General features: G+C 46.2%; 1 protein-coding gene across 2 annotated transcripts in view; it reads left to right on the top strand.

Annotated features, from left to right (window-relative positions):
• The window catches only part of ipo9 (importin 9), a 99,167-nt gene that overhangs the window by 59,554 nt on the left and 23,211 nt on the right, over positions 1-16,402 (top strand). For both annotated transcript variants that reach the window (XM_069941296.1, XM_069941297.1), the window contains 2 exons: positions 3,203-3,342; positions 7,202-7,361. In XM_069941296.1, the coding sequence (XP_069797397.1) occupies positions 3,203-3,342; positions 7,202-7,361 (300 nt within the window). The remainder of the gene's footprint in view (positions 1-3,202; positions 3,343-7,201; positions 7,362-16,402) is intronic.

Here is a 16,402-nt window from a genome sequence, read left to right on the forward strand (position 1 = left end):
AAAACTTTTGATCTTTTGAAAGGGCTTCACATTCTTCTGATATTCCAACAGAGAAAACTAACAGGCACCTCTTCCTCCCCCCACACCCACCAGGAGTGCTTGGATTCATTGGATTATACATTTAGATTTTGTGGGCTGTTCCTCCCTAATTGAGTGTAAGCACCAAGATGATTCCCCCACCTAACATATACAAGCAAATCTGCACACACACCCACATACTTACCACACTCATCCCCATATTAAGACTAAGCTGTGGGGACAACTATTTACATCAATGTGGTCCAAACATCCTTGCCCCAAAATGTCAAGGTCTTGAAGAATGAGTTTAAGTGGAAAAGAAACATGCAGTCTCTCCTGCAATTTACAGGCAAGACACTTCGGTCAGCTCTACATCGTTCAGCCCAATAAATTCGCATATAAATTTAACGCCATATTATATAGGTCATGGAATTCCGCCTTAACAACCTGAACAAGTTTGTTAACTGCAGATTAAAATATGAATGCCCAGCAAGTGGCAGCACCCCATTTGCACTCATGCTTTAATCAATTGTTTTTAAGCGTCTTGATGTTTTCTCTTGCTTTTTCAGCTGAGAGGAATTCCTTCACTTCGTCATCGTAAGTGATCCGTAGTCAGGCTGGGTAGATTGATCTGTATCGGAACTCCTGCAGGAGATGCAGTTCCTGTCTGATGTCGTTAAATGCTGCCTAGGGTTGGGCCACCTTCGCAGTAAGACCAGGGAAAACTGAAATGGTCATTTTATGACCATAAATGGAGGTTTTACCTCGCGGTGTTCTCTAGCACAACATAGGACATGCACGCATCATTGTCATAGTGAAGTCTGACCACTATGACCCGTGGACCCTCCTCCGCACTGGTATCGGAGTATACACGAATTTATTGTGCTGAACAACCTAGAGCTGACCGAAGTGCCTTGCAGTGTGCTGTAAATCTAATTCAAAATTTGTGGGAGGGACAGTTAAGTTTCTTTTCTACTTAAGCTCAGTCTCCAAGTCTTTGCCATTTAGGGGCAAGGATGTTTGAACCACTTGGATTTAGTGTTGCCCACATGGCTTGGTCTTCATACAGGGATGAGTGTATTAAGTATGTAAGAATGTGTGCAGATTTGGTTGTGTATGTTGGGGGGAGTGGCGGGGGAGAAACCACCTTGGTGCTTACACTCAATTAAGGCGTTACAGTCCTGGTATTAGACGTAGGGTGCGGCATGTTCAGTCCATAAGTGGCTCTTTATCCAGTCCGAACACCTTTTAATAAAGTTGATACTGTGTTTTTACTCATGGTGTTAGTTCCTTCAGGAACTGCCCTTATCCTGATGTTATTTCTCTGGGACGTCACTTCCAATTCCTCATCTGTTTTCCAGCTTTATCATATCGGTGGTGAGAGTTTTAATTTTATTTTACATTGAGCAGGTGACATCAGTACACACTGACATTGAACGTTCTATCTCCCCTACAGTATCTTTAATTTCTCTTAGTTTGGTGTCTGTGGCTACTTTTTTGGCCACGAATTGCTTTTTTTTTAGTCAGTAACCTGACTTAAGGGCAGCCAGTTCTTCTCCAATACGTATTCTTAGCTCCATTTTAATGGTCTCTATGATGTCTACAAAGTTCATTCAACACTGCTAGCTGTAGCCGCTCGAAGTCAGTTATCTGTTCTTCGTGGTCTCACAGTGAGCTGTCCGAGGTGGCAGGATCAGGTGAGGCTGAGGCTTTAATCTGCTGATTTGACCTCTGGGCCTGCTGCACCCCATCTCTACTTTTAGCTTTCTTGTTAGGCATTTCAACACTTCAGAATCCACTTGTTACTTCAAAGTGTTGCCAACTATAATCGAATAGTAGGACACTGCCTGGATTGCTGTTAAATAATACTTTATTGTACAGTTCACATGATCTCTGTGACTTACTCCCATCAACCGCTGGAGAAAGACCAGATGGAACAAAAGTTGTGGGGGGGGGGAGAGAGAGAGAGAGAGAGAGAGAGAGAGAGAGCAGAAGAATCCAAATGGATGTAGGATGAAACCAAATTGTGTGTAGGAGGGGGGGGGGGGGGGGTGGGTGGATGGGAATGGGGACAAAATAAATAAAGGGAGAAAAGACTGATGCTGACTGATCTGTGTACTTATCACATTTTTGTTTTTTTAAAATCAGATTTCCAGCATGTCGTTTTTTTTCCCCTGCTTTGTTAGACGTCCTGCAGCACCAGCTTTTCACATTGCAGTCAGGATGCTTTTGCTGGGCATGCTACATTTTCATAAGGAGTATATCAAATTGACTGTAGGCTGAGTCCAGTGATGATGGGTGCCATTCCAATCTTCTGGCTTCTGATGTACACTCGCAACTCTTCCAAATATGTGGCTGATGTGGCAAGTTGGCAGATGGCTGATGAGGTGATAAACACTTTCCAGAGGATTTCTCTGTGTTCATGATCCTTCCCTGCTTTGAGAATTCATGGGCCTGAGATTCCCTGGAGCCAGTTGGGACATTGCATTTCATAGAAGTTCTAAGCACATGGTTGAATCTTTTTCTCTGTTTGTCTGATAATACCTTCCCTTGATGAAGTTCGGAATAGAGTGCCTGTTTCAGGACTCTTCTTTCAGGTATGCAGTTAACTTGGCTTACCCAATGTAACCTACTGAGAGAAACTAGGGTCTGAATGCTGGAATCGTTGGCCTCCCAGAATATGCTGATGTTGATTCATTTTCCAGTAATTTTCACTGATGAGGCAGCTAAGGAATCAATTCCTAACCAGTCTGCTTTCTGTAAATCCCAATTACACTTTAAGCAAACAAGAGTGATCACATCATAATTATAAATAAAATGCTCACCCACCATTAGACGAAATAAACTGCACTCTATCCTCAACTTGCTACTCTTAATTAATTTTTACGTCAAGTAAGATTTTATTTTTGCGTTTGTTTATTTATCTTTTACTGGATAAAGGAAAGCAGGCAACTGCTAATCCTCATTTTGTTGCATCTGTCTTTGTCATCTTTCCAGGCTAAATCTTCAAAGGTTAGCTAGGAGTTGTTGAAGCCCATGGGGATATTTGTCCCTGATGTTGACACTGGATGGCCAGAAGGAAGGCACTGGCCTTGGACTGGTCCCAGCGAGTGCATTCTGCTGGCATGTGCTTCCTCCCCCCCCCCCACACCTCTTAGCGACTTTGTGATTTTTCTTGTGGCAGGTGGAAAATTCATGAGGCTTGCATGTTGGCACTGGGTTCTGTGAAGAGTGCCATTGCTGATAGCGTGAAGAATGGACGTATACAGTTTGACATGCATGGATTCCTCACCAGTGTCGTTCTAGCTGACCTCAACCTTTCAGGTAGGATCAGACTTCAGTTGCCTGATCATCCAGAAAACAATTCATTATTCACTTTAGTGCAGGCATTGCCCAGTTGCTTTGGCCATATGATCTCATCCTGAACTGCAGAAAATTTTGCTGCTGGGTTCAGATCAAGTGGTTAACAGACCTACGTGATAAGCCAAGAAGTCTACGATAGATTGCTTGTTATCCAAAGTGGACTTAAGATCTGAAAATTCCTGCACTGCTCTTTAGAAATCGGATCTCACTGGAGAAATTAAGTTAAATGCCAGTGTGAAGTCTGAGGAGACTAAAGTTCAAACCTATCTTAAAAGCAAGGGAGGTATCTGCTTGAAGTAAGAGGTTTTATAGCGAGAGCATAAAGTACCTGCAGAGCTGGTTCATTTAGAAAGGTGTTTAGTTGATAATATGGAAATATTGTTACCTACCAACTGCAGTGTGCCTGATAGATAGAGTAAAGGACAGAAGGATGTCGGAACTAGTGAATTGAGCAAGAGAACCATGATATCCTGAAGCCTGTTGACATTGTGAAGGAAGATCCTGAAGCATGTAAAGTTGAATAAATTCCTGGGATCTGACTACGTGTATCCTAGGACATTGTGGAGAGAGTGGGAGGAAATTTGTGGGTCTCTGAGAGAGATTTCTTTTCATTAACTACAGGTGAGATATTGGAAGACTAGAGGATAGCTAATGGGTCTTTCTTTAAGAGGGCAGGCAGGGAACTTCAGGCTAGTGAGCCTAAAGTCAGTGGTGGTAAAGTTGCTGGAGGAGATTGAGGGACTTGACAGGATTTATTTTGCATTTTGGAAAGGCAGGAGCTGACTAGAGATGGTCAGCATGGCTTTGTGCATCTGAAATAATATGTCACAAATTTGATTGAGGTGACCAAAAGGATTTATGTAGGCAGGGCCTACACATGCACAGTGGCTAAGAGATATTGTGGCTTGTTTAACTCTTGAAAAAATTAGATCTGCTATCAAGGATTCAAATATTAATTTCCAAAAGACATGGGGCCCATTTATGGAATATTATCATCATCTCAAGAATTAGCCTTGTTCTGGAATTTTGGCCCTGTGTTGTCCCTCTTCATGTTGGTGTGCCTTGGTTCATACATGTCAACTTTCAACCTTGCTGAGAGGAAGGGATTTTGAAATTTTTTTTCTTTTGGGTTTTTTTTTGTTGTTAAATTTTACTTCATTGTTATGATTGTCCTCTGGATTTCCTTATTATCAGAATATTTGTTAAAGAAAATTGTAGCACATTGTATAATTGTACTGTTTAAACAGTAAAATATTAATAAAAATATTTTAGAAAGAGAAGATAGTCTGAGATTACCACAGGATCTAGATCAACTGGGAAAGTGCAGATGGAATTTAACTCGGACAAATGCAAAGTGATGCATTTTGGCAAGTTAAAATAATTTCTATAACCCGTGTTGCATTGTCCATAAAAGAGTTGAATGGAAAAGTATGGAAGTATTCCTCTTTCCCTAATGCGTGCATCCACCATGGAGAGTTTCATCTGAAAATTAGTAGAGTGTGGCCTGACAATCCACTCACACAAGTGGCACTTATGTATTTGATGCAGGATTGAAAAGGAAAATGCTTTCTGCATTGAGACCTTACTGGATCTCACTTGCTGTTCCATTAATAACTGAGTGTTTAACCTAAGGTACTGAGGAGTTAAACAAGAATGTCTGCGGATGCTGGTATTGAGTGCAATGGACAAAAGCAGGTCAGGCAGCATAGGAAGTACATGTTCCCCCTACTTACGATGGTCCCCCTTACAATTTTTCAAAGTTACGATGGTTTGAATCTATACTTTCAATTTCAAACTCTGATCTGTTCCTGTGCTTGTGATATGCAGTACGCTACCCCACCATCTTCACCATCCAGCAATTAATTTTAGTTCAGCGCTTCAAACATTCTTCATGCCCAGCAAGCTTTCAGCTGATATTTTTTCAACGTGAAATAAAGGTATTCAAAATTTAATTAGAAAAAATGATATGTGTGGTATTCTTTATTGACTTGTGATTTTTCGACTTACGATGGATTTGCTGGAACTCAATCCCATCGTAAGTTGAGAAGCACCTGTAAAGGATAACCAAAGTTTTAGGTCTGGGCCCCAAGCCCAAAATATTGGTCACCCTTTACTTCCTATGGATACTGTCTGACCTGCTAATCTGGTGGCTCTGTTGCTTAGTTGTGATTAAGGTTAGCAGAAGCTTTATTCTCTTTCTAATAGTTCTGTATGTTAGTTTACAATAAACTAGATGGAATTGTTCTCAGTAGGAAACCTTTTTTTGATTCTGCTTTTGGAAGTCTAATAAACTATGCAGAGAGATTCTTGCTTTGCATTGCATCTAACCAGATGATACTGATGGTATTTAATAGACAATGTGGAGGAATGTTTACCCTTTGATTTATCTTGCAGAGTTAAGCAAATAGGGAAAAGGGTGAGAGTCTGAAGTTGTATGCTTTGTCAGGAAGTAGGATATTTTTGAATGGTGAGAAATTTATAAGCATATGTGCGAAGAGGAATCTGCTTGTGTTGGTAAAGGAGAGATGGAGAGTAAACTTTCAGCAAACACTTAGGAAGGTGAGTGATATATTGGTCTGTATTACCATTGTAGGAATGTTGGTGTGTCAACGTGAGCAACAAGCTGAGGTTGTGCAGAACTTCAACAAAGCCACATGTGGAATACTGCTTGCAGCTTTGGTCTCTGAACTTGAAGCATCTGCTGCGGCGACTTCAAAGCCAGTTTATTGGGTTTCACAGGATTGAAACCCTGAATAAGGGGAGTTTCCATTGTGATTAAGAAAGCTTCACTCATATTCACTGGGGCAAAAGAATAGGTGGTTAATAGATACAAATCAGATTCCAATAGAGAATGAGAGGCAAGATGCCAAGAAGTTACCTCCTTTTTATGTTTCAGCATAGAAGGGAGGCCATTTGGCCCATTGACAGGTCTTAGAGTACTTCCCAGGCTTGCTGTAGCTCATACTCTAATCTTCACTGTTAATCTTTAGTAATTTTTGCTGTTTAATATTCTGTTCAACCTTCTGATCTGCCACCCATCTTTATGTAGTTGAATTGAATTTATTGTCACATGGACTGGGATACATTTGAAAAATAATTTGCGTTCTACCCAGGCAAGTCAACCTATTCTTAAATACAATAGGTAGTGCAAAGTACAGTGTATAGTGTGAGAAAGAAAATGTTCAGCTAAAAACACTCCAGGGGTAGCATTGTATTACTAATTTACATTTGTATGCATTCTCTTTAACATTTAAACTGTGATTATCTTTTCTAGTTCATCATTCACTTTACTTTTCACATATCTAACTTCTTGAATATTTGAATGGACAGTGAAGAAATTATATTACTATGTTCTGCCAGCTCCACAAGTGCCTTGGCGATTTTTATATAGTAGTGTTGTGAGGCTGTGGGGGAGACTGGGAATACGAGAGGAAATGGGCTCTCTGACTAACTAAAATGAGAGTCCACGGTTGGAGAGCACAGCAAGCTTTTCTCTTCATTTAACATGAGGATGCCCTTGCTGTGGGAGTCCATGATACGAGAGTGTAGATTTGATTTCCTTGTAGAAGTCAACAAAACTGTGGCTGTGTTTGAAGGAGAATCTGTTTAACACTTGCCTCCCTCAGTTTTTTGATGGGAATGAGTACAGGAGCTTAATTCTTTGAATTCTACTGCTACTTTGATTTTGTGGAGTGCATTTAATATTCAGGGTGAAAGAAAGGAAGAACCTCTATCTAACATGCTCTCTATCGCTCTCTCCCTCTGTGCTTCTCTTCACCACTCCCCCCGCCCCCCCCCCCCCAACTCTCTACCTCTCCAGTATCTCCATTCCTACTTGGTCGTGCGCTCTGGGCTGCCAGCCGATTCACTACACTTATGAGCCCTGAGCTGATCCAGCAGTTTCTACAAGCAACTGTGAGCGGTTTGCATGAGACCCAGCCACCATCAGTGCGAATCTCAGCTGTTCGAGCCATTTGGGGGTAAGCTGCAAACATTGAGTTTTAAATCAACAATGTTTACTTTGCTCCTTTGACATAACTGTAATATTCCAAGGTGGTTTATGGATGTTAAACTTCCCAAGTTCTGCAATGGTTCCAAATGGTTTTTTGGGGGAGGGGGAGGGAAAGGCCAATGTGAGACTTGTCCCTTCTTCAACCCACTCGCCCCCATCCAGAACCATAAGCACATTTTCCAGACTTCTCTATTCTGCTTCTCCAACCTATAATCTACTTCATTTGGTGATCTTGCTGCAACTTCCTCCACGTAAATAAGCCCACACGGGCTGGCTTAAGCTCCTGATTTACAGCAATTTTGATACCTTTCACCATTCCCACACAGACCAGTTTTCCTTTGACCTCATTCATTGCCAGAATGAGGCAGATTTTTTTTTTTCAAATTTATTATCAGTGTATACATGAAGTCACATACAAGCCTGAGATTCTTTTTTTCCTGCGGGTGAGGCAGAATTTACCACTTATTGGTAGTGCAAAAAAAACCCAATTCAATGTATGCATGTAAACAAAACAAACTGCAATGCAGAGACATACTGCAAAAGTAAGAGTCCTTAAATAAATCCCTGATTGAGTTTGTTGTTGAGTAGTAGCTGTTCTTGAAACTGGTGATGTGAGCCTTGTGGCCCCGATACCCCTTTCCTGATGGAATTAGCAAAAACAGAGTGTGCGGTGGGTGGTGTGCATCCTCGATGATTGCTTCTGCTCTCTGACGGCAGTGTTCCCTTTAGATGTTCTTAATGGTGGGAGGATTTAACGTGATACCCTGGAATGTATCCACTACCTTTGGCAGGGGAATTGGTGGCCCCAGACCAGACCGGTCAGTTTTCCTTTGACCTCATTCATTGCAGCTGGTCAGCATACTTTCCACCACACATCTGTAGAAATTTGGCAGGGTTTCCGATGTCATACCAAATCTCAGCAAACTCTTGACGTGCTTTCTTCGCAATGCCATTTGTGTGTTAGGTCCAGGTGAGATCATCCAAGATAGTCACTGCAAAGAATTTAAATTTGCTTACCTTCAAATGTAAACTTGAAGAGCGGCATCATATTCCGCTTGGATAGCCTGAACCCAACAGCGTGAATTTCGTAACAGTGTAATCCCTGTTTCCCCCTTCTCCTCACATACTGATCTCCTCATTCCACCTTTCCCATTTTCGTTGGTCATGTATCCTATTACTCTTGACCCCCTTCCTTTCCATTGCTTATCATCCATTCTCCACTTTGTTTTCTATTTACCCCCTCACCTTCCCACCTCAGTCCCAAAGAGAAAACATTGGCTGTTCATTTCTCTCCATGGATGCTGTTCGACTTGTCGAGTTCCTCCTGCTCTTCTTTGTTTGATCAAATGTTACGATGTTTAAGATTAGAAGATGATTAGAAAATGGGGTATCACGGACCCGTTAACCAGAACAGCTGGCAAAATAAAAACAAGTAAAGTATTGGAATCCGTGGGTTTGATGTGTTTAGACATGAATATGATTAAATTGCTATGATTTTAAGAATGGGAGAATTGTATCGAACAAATTTAAGCAGGAGAAGATAATCACTGGATGTGTTAAGCTACATTTTTAAAAAGAAAAATGCAGAAATAAATGCACCACATAATTTGGAAGGCAGATGACATGAAGGTCTTTATTGGGAAAGAGTTAGACTAAGGTAAAATGACAAGCTCACTGACCTTGTTCAGGGCTATGGTCAGAGCTCACTTGGAGTACTGAGAGAATTTTCTGATCTCCATGTCCAAACGAGTCAGTGAACTGGATTTCCACAAAGTGATTCCTGTGATGTGAAGATGTGTCATGTTAGAAAAGGTTGCCTACAATTGGATTAGAGATGTGCAAATCAGAATGGTTTCAGGGGCATTAGTCCCAGGGTAAGCAGTAGGATTGAATCAAACGTGACAAATATCATTTGTCAGTGAAATGAGACATTTCTTCAAGCAGAGAATTGTAATTCTCTCCATTTCAGAGGGTTGTGGATGCCATGTTGGAGTTTGTCAAAAGTTGTGATTATGTTTTTTAAATACTAAGGGAACTCAGGATGTCAAGCTGCTCATTAATGGTATAATTTATTGAAAAGTATAATTTCTTAATTCAGCTCGCGACGCCAATGTTCTATTTTGTATCTTAATTGAAACCCATAGCTTGAATTAACTTTGTGTAGCGGCAGTTACTGAGACTGAAAGAACACACAACCAGACGGGTTGAGCTCAGTGAGCAGAAAAACTGGTTTATTGCTGGCTGCCGGGCTGGACTTGTACTCCCAGCCTGGACCTGGCTGAGAACTGTGCTGGGGGGGGGGGGGGGGGGCGCCAACATCACTCGGGTGTCACGTTGTCCCCCAGCGCGGGCTTCAGAGCCCGGTGCTGAGAAGAAGGGGAAACCCTCGACGGTGCTTTTGGCCGGCTGCCCTGCCGAGTGGATTACAAGTGGGGCCAGTTCGCCTGCCTAGCTGGGTGGCCTTGCTTCTTGGGCTGGGCCACAATCACTGGTTTGGTGGGGTCGAGGTGAGCTGGCTTCAGCCTGTCCACAGTAAACAGCTCTCGTCTGCCGCCGATGTCCAACGTGAATGTAGACCTTGAACGCTGGACAAGCCTGTATGGCACCTCATAAGGTCTCTGCAGAGGTGCCGCGGGCGGGCCCTGCCGAATAAAAACTTACTCTGCGGAATGCAGCTCGCTGGGGACGTAAGATGGACGTGTGCCGTGTCCAGGCGGCGGAGGGGGTGCGAAGGAGTCCAAGTGGGCCTGGAGGTGGGGAAGTAGCTCATGCGGCGACCGCTGGGGATTGTGAGGCACGTTGATGAACTCACAGCGGTGCGCTGTAGACCAGCTTGGCTGATGACGCCTGCAGATCCTCCTTGGGCATGAATCAGATGCCCAGGAGCACCCAAGGCAGTTCGTCCACCCAGTCGGGACCGGTGAGTCGAGCCATAAGTGCTGACTTAAGGTGGCAGTGCAGATGCTCGACCAACCCATTGGCCTGTGGGTGATAGGCCGTGGTGCGATGTAACTTTATTCCCAACCTCTTAACTAACTGTGCCCAGAGTGCAGAGGTGAACTGGGTGCCCCAATCGCTGGTGAGGTGATTCGGAACGCTGAACTGGGTGACCCAACCGTGCAACAGTGCTCGGGAGCAGGAGTCTGTGGAGGTGTCCAGCATCAGGATTGCCTCGGGCCAACGTGGTACAGTCAACCACCATGAACGGGTAACGGTTTCCCCGGGAAACTGGTAAGGGCCCGACTATGTCCACGTGAATGTGGCTGAATCGTTCCCAGACGTGCTCGACCTCCTCTACAGGCGCCCTGGTGTGCCTGTGCACCTTGGACGTCTGGTAATGGGTGCATGTTCTGGCCCAGCCCGCGATCTGCTTCCGCAGCCCATGCCATATAACCGTTCTGCCACCATCTGGACTGTGGACCTGGGACGGATGTGAAAGGTCGTGGATGTGATGGAAAACCTGGTGCACCCTGAGGATGCACCAGGTGCACCACTGCTGGGGAACCACTGGTCGCGGGGTGCCCATGGGGACATCACACAGGACGGTGCCTTCGACAATAGGAGTCAGGAGGTCTCGGAACCGCAGGCCCGTAATGGCAGTCCTAAAGGCTCGCTTCTCGTCGGACTTCTGGTCCCGGGCAAGCTGGTCTAAGTTCAGGCCGGGTGTCAGCGCGCAGATGGCCGGTCGTGAGAGTGGATCGGCGACCACGTTGTCTTTCGTGCCTTATACCGAATGTTGGTGGTAAACTCCAACACGAAGGAGAGGTGACGCTGCTGACGGGCTGACCAGGGATCCTTTGCCATCGTGAGCACCTGAATGAGGGATTTATGGTCAGTGAAGATGGTAAAGTTCTCCTCCCCTCGAAGAAATAGCGGAAATCTCACACCATCAGGTACATGCCCAGTAACTTGCAGTCGAAGGCGCTCTGGTGGGCGGAGAAGCAGGCTGAAGAATGCCAGCGGCTTCCATTGTCCATTCACCTGCTGTTCCAGGACGGCGCCGACAGCTGTGGCAGAGGCACTGATGGAGAGCGCCATATGCAGGTCGGTGGGCGAGCATGGTAGCCTTCGCGAGGGCGTCCTTGGTGGCCTTAAATGCACTGCAGGCCTCTGGGGTCTAGGCGAGCATTTTGTGCTTGGCTGTGATGAAGGTGAATAGCAGCTGCATGATGTGTGCGGCTCCTGGGTTGAATCAGTTATAGAAGTTGACCATACCCACGAACTCCTGCAGCCCCTTGAGGTTGTCCGGGCGGGGGAACTCCTTGATAGCAGCGACCTTTGTATCAGCGGGCATGGCTCCTTTGGCCGTGATGGTATAGCCCAGGAACTGCATGGACTCTTTCCTGAACTGGCACTTGGCTGAGTTGATGGTGAGGCCGAAGTCGGCCACCTGGGAGAAGAGGGCGCACAGGTGGGCCTTGTGTTGCGCCCGATTCCTTCTGGCAACGAGGATGTCGTCCAAGTAAATGAAGACGAAATCCAGGTCCCTGCCCACTGAGTCCATGAGGCGTTCTTGAGCCCGAATGGCATGCAAAGGAATTCAAACAAAGCCGAAGGGGGTGATGATGGCCGTCTTGGGTATGTCCTCAGGGTGCACCAGGATTTGGTGATACTCGCGCACAGGTCAACCTTAGAGAAAACCCTTGCACCATGTAGGTTGGCCATAAAATCCTGGATGTGAGGGATGGGGTAACGGTCAGGAACTGTCGCCTCGTTGAGCCGTCGATAGTCTCCGCAGGGACGCCAGCCGCCAGAGGCTTTCGGGACCAGGTGGAGCGGTGAGGCCCAAGGACTGTCGGAGCGCCGAATGATCCCCAGCTCCAGCAGATGCGAACACTTTTCCTTTGCCACCTGGAGCTCGTCGGGCGGGAGCCGGTGTGCCTTGGCATGAACCAGTGGACCCTGGGTGGGGATGTGGTGGAACACCCTGTGGCGCGGTGAGGCAGCGGAGAACTGTGGCCTGAGGAAGGCAAGGAACTTGTCCAGGATTCGCTGGAACTCATCTCTGGGCGTGCAGATCGTGGCCATCTGCGGCTGCTCTCTGCAGGAGGCGTTGAGGCGAACGGCCTGGAAAGACCGAGTGTCTACCAGGATCCACCTCGAATGTCCACCAGGAGGCCGTGGGCGAGGAGGAAGTCGGCACCCAGGATTGCGGTTGGAAAGGACGAGACGGTGAACCTCCATGAGAACTTTCGCCAGCCGATCTGGAAGTGGACTGTCTTGTTCCCATACATCCGGATCTCTGTTGGATTGGCCGCATGGAGGGGAGGTCCTTGAGGTCGGTTCCTGGACTCGATGGCCGTGGCCGGGATGACGCTGATCTGGGCCTGTTTCGACGAGGAAGCGCTGGCCACTGACTGAGTCCTGCAGGTAGAGGAGACTGTGTCCTTGGCCAGCCATTAACAGCAGCCGGCCTGGTCGTTTCCCTGGAACGAGCAGAGCTGACGACACTTCCGAACCTTGACTCCCCAGCGCTGGTGGTAGAAGGAGAGGCCCGGAGCAGATGACGTGCCCCTGGTTATGCTCTTGGTTGCCCCTGCAGGGGTTAGGTGTTCTACTGCAGTGCTAGGGGCAGGCTTGGTGTGGTCATGCCCACGCCTCGTGATCTGCTGGACCTCTGAGCACTCCGGGAATCGCTCGAGCCACAGCACTTTGGCCTTCTGAGCAACCTTCCTTGGGTCAGTAAAGCTCTCTTAGGCCAGTAACTGCCGGATGTCGTCGAGCAGATGGTCGAGGAAAATTCGCTCAGAGTGGGCAGTTGGTGTGATCACCAATGAACGCGAGCATCTCATCCATCAGCTCCACCAGGGACCTGTCCCTCAAGGCGTCGAGGTGCAGCATCTGAGCGGCATGCTGATGCCTGGATAGTCCAAGGGATCCGGTGAGCACTCGCATGATGGTCCCATATTTGTCTTTGGCGGGCGGGTGCTGAACAAGGTGCAGCACATGTTTGGCGGTGGCCTGGTCCAAGGTGGCGACCACATGGTAGAATTTGATCGGGTTGGACGAAATCTGGCGGAGGTGAAACTGACACTCCGGGTGGCCGATCCATGTCTCTGGCTCCTGAACCCAGAAGTCAGGCAGCTTGACGGCTATAGCACTTATCCCAGGTTCACTAATGTTGGGTTCAAAGACGTTTGAATCAGTCGGGGTCACCAATTGTAGCGGCAGCTACACTGCTACTGAAAGAACACACAACCCGGCAGGTTGAGCTCAGTGAGCATAAAAACTGGTTTATTGCTGGCTACTGGGCTGGACGTACTCCCAGCCCGGACCTGGCTGAGAACTGCACTGGGGGGCGCTGACATTACTCAGGCGTCACGTGGTCCCCCAGCGCGGGCTTCTGATCCCGGTGCTGAGAAGAAGGGGAAACCCCCCGATAGTGCCATTTTGGCCGGCTACCCTGCCCTGTGGATTACAAGCAGGCCCAGTTCGCCTGCCCAGTGGCATGCCACCACATTTGCATATATAAAACTTCCATTGCAATATAAGGACAGTTTTCAACCACAAGTTTTTTTCACTTTGACTGAAATGGACTGTACAGAAGCTACTTTGTTAGGCACTTTATCTTTTGATACCTTCGAATTGAATCAGAATTTATTGTCATGAACACGTGTCACAATTTGTTGTTTTGTGGCAACATTACAGGTACAAAAATTACATTAAAAAAATAGTGTAAAATAAGAGTGAAAGGGAGGTAGTGTCCAGTTCATTGTCCATTCAGAAATTTGTTGGCGGAGGGGAAGAAGCTGCTTCTGTTCTACTGGATGATCGTCCTCAGGCTGGTGCACCTCCTTCCTGATGGTAGCAGTGTGAAGAGGGCATGGCCTGGATACTTGGTGATAGGAGTCTGCTTTCTTAACACACCGTCTCTTGTAGATGTCCTGAATGAAGTGAAGTGTAATGTCCATGATGGTGCTGGCCGAGTTCATAACTCTCGCCTCTTTCTATCCTGCGCATTGACATTTCCATGCATCCAGTTAGTACACCTGTAGAAATTTGCAAGAGTCTTTGTTGACCCTTACCAAATCTCAAACTCATAATGAAATATAGCAGCTAACTATATTGATATGAAGGCTTCAGAGATGTTGACACCGAGGAATTTGAAGTTCTTTACCCTTTCCACTGCTGATCCCTCGATGAGGACTGGTTTGTTTCTCCTGATTTCCGCTTCCTGAAATCCACAATCATTTCTTTAGTTTTGCTAACGTTGACTGCAAGGTTGTTGTGACACCATCAACAAGCTGATCTAGTCCCTCCTGTATGTTTTCTCATAGCCATCTGAGATTCTGCTGACGACAATCGGCAAATTTATAGATGGCATTTGAATTGTGCCTGGCCACACAGTCATTGGTGAGAGACAATTAACATAACAATTACAGCACGGAAACAGGCCATTAGGCCCTTCTAGTCCGCACCGAACCAAACACCCCTTTCTAGTCCCACCTCCCTGCACAATGCCCATAACCCTCCATCTTCTTCTCATCCATATACCTATCCAACCTTTTCTTAAATAATACAATTGACTCCGCCGCCACTATTTCTCCCGGAAGCTCATTCCACACGGCTACCACTCTCTGAGTAAAGAAGTTCCCCCTCATGTTACCTCTAAACCTCTGCCCCTTAATTCTTAACTCATGTCCTCTTGTTTTAATCTTTCCTCCTCCTGCAATGGGCTAAGCACACATCCTTGAGGTGTGCCTGTGTTGATTGTTAGTGAGGAGGAGGAATTGTTATCAATTTGCACTGACTAGTCTTTCAAAGGGGAAGTTGAGGGTCCAGTCGTAGATGGAGGTGCAGAGGCCCAGGTAATGGAGCTTGCTGCCCAGTGCTGAGGGGATGATTTGATGAAAGCTGAGCTCTAAACGATGAAAAGCATGTTGTTCCAGGGCTGAGTGTTACTTGATGTCACAATTTATTTCATTCAGCATTATATCTTTCTAAACCCTTATAAACTGTGAAAATTTGAGATACCAGAACGACTACTTCAACAACATGCGATTTCATCCTGGAGTATATTCGCCTTTGGAAGACTACACAAAAGAGTCTGGAAAAACAACCAACTGAAAAACCTCACAAAGATAAGCGTATACAGAGCCGTTGTCATACCCACAGGAGTTCAGCTCCGAATCATGGGTCCTCTACCGGCACCACCTACGGCTCCTAGAACGCTTCCACCAGCGTTGTCTCCGCTCCATCCTCAACATCCATTGGAGCGCTTACATCCCTAACGTCGAAGTACTCGAGATGGCAGAGGTCGACAGCATCGAGTCCACGCTGCTGAAGATCCAGCTGCGCTGGATGGGTCACGTCTCCAGAATGGAGGACCATCGCCTTCCCAAGATCGTGTTATATGGCGAGCTCTCCACTGGCCACCGTGACAGAGGTGCACCAAAGAAAAGGTACAAGGACTGCCTAAAGAAATCTCTTGGTGCCTGCCACATTGACCACCGCCAGTGGGCTGATAACGCCTCAAACCGTGCATCTTGGCGCCTCACAGTTTGGCGGGCAGCAACCTCCTTTGAAGAAGACCGCAGAGCCCACCTCACCGACAAAAGGCTAAGGAGGAAAAACCCAACACCCAACCCCAACCAACCAATTTTCCCCTGCAACCGCTGCAATCGTGTCTGCCTGTCCCGCATCGGACTTGTCAGCCACAAACGAGCCTGCAGCTGACGTGGACTTTTTACCCCCTCCATAAATCTTCGTCCGCGAAGCCAAGCCAAAGAAGAGATATTTGCTTTGCACTTGGTGTCTCCTTTTTCACAACCACTTCCCATTGAAGTCAATAGGTTATTTCCAGTTATCCTCTCACTTTTCCTAATAATGTTTTGTAGAACTTGCTGTTCACCAATTTCCACACACATTCCCCTCTGCTTCATTTCATTTATTGCCTCAAAAAAATGATTTTTAATGCGTTGAATTTAACATGATCTGCTCATCAGACATGTTGACTGCTGAGGGCTTAGTTAACATGCAAATAGAAACCATAGATTCTTAATGTTTCCT

This window comes from Narcine bancroftii, chromosome 5 (assembly GCF_036971445.1).
Source record: "Narcine bancroftii isolate sNarBan1 chromosome 5, sNarBan1.hap1, whole genome shotgun sequence".
Lineage (NCBI taxonomy): Eukaryota > Metazoa > Chordata > Chondrichthyes > Torpediniformes > Narcinidae > Narcine > Narcine bancroftii.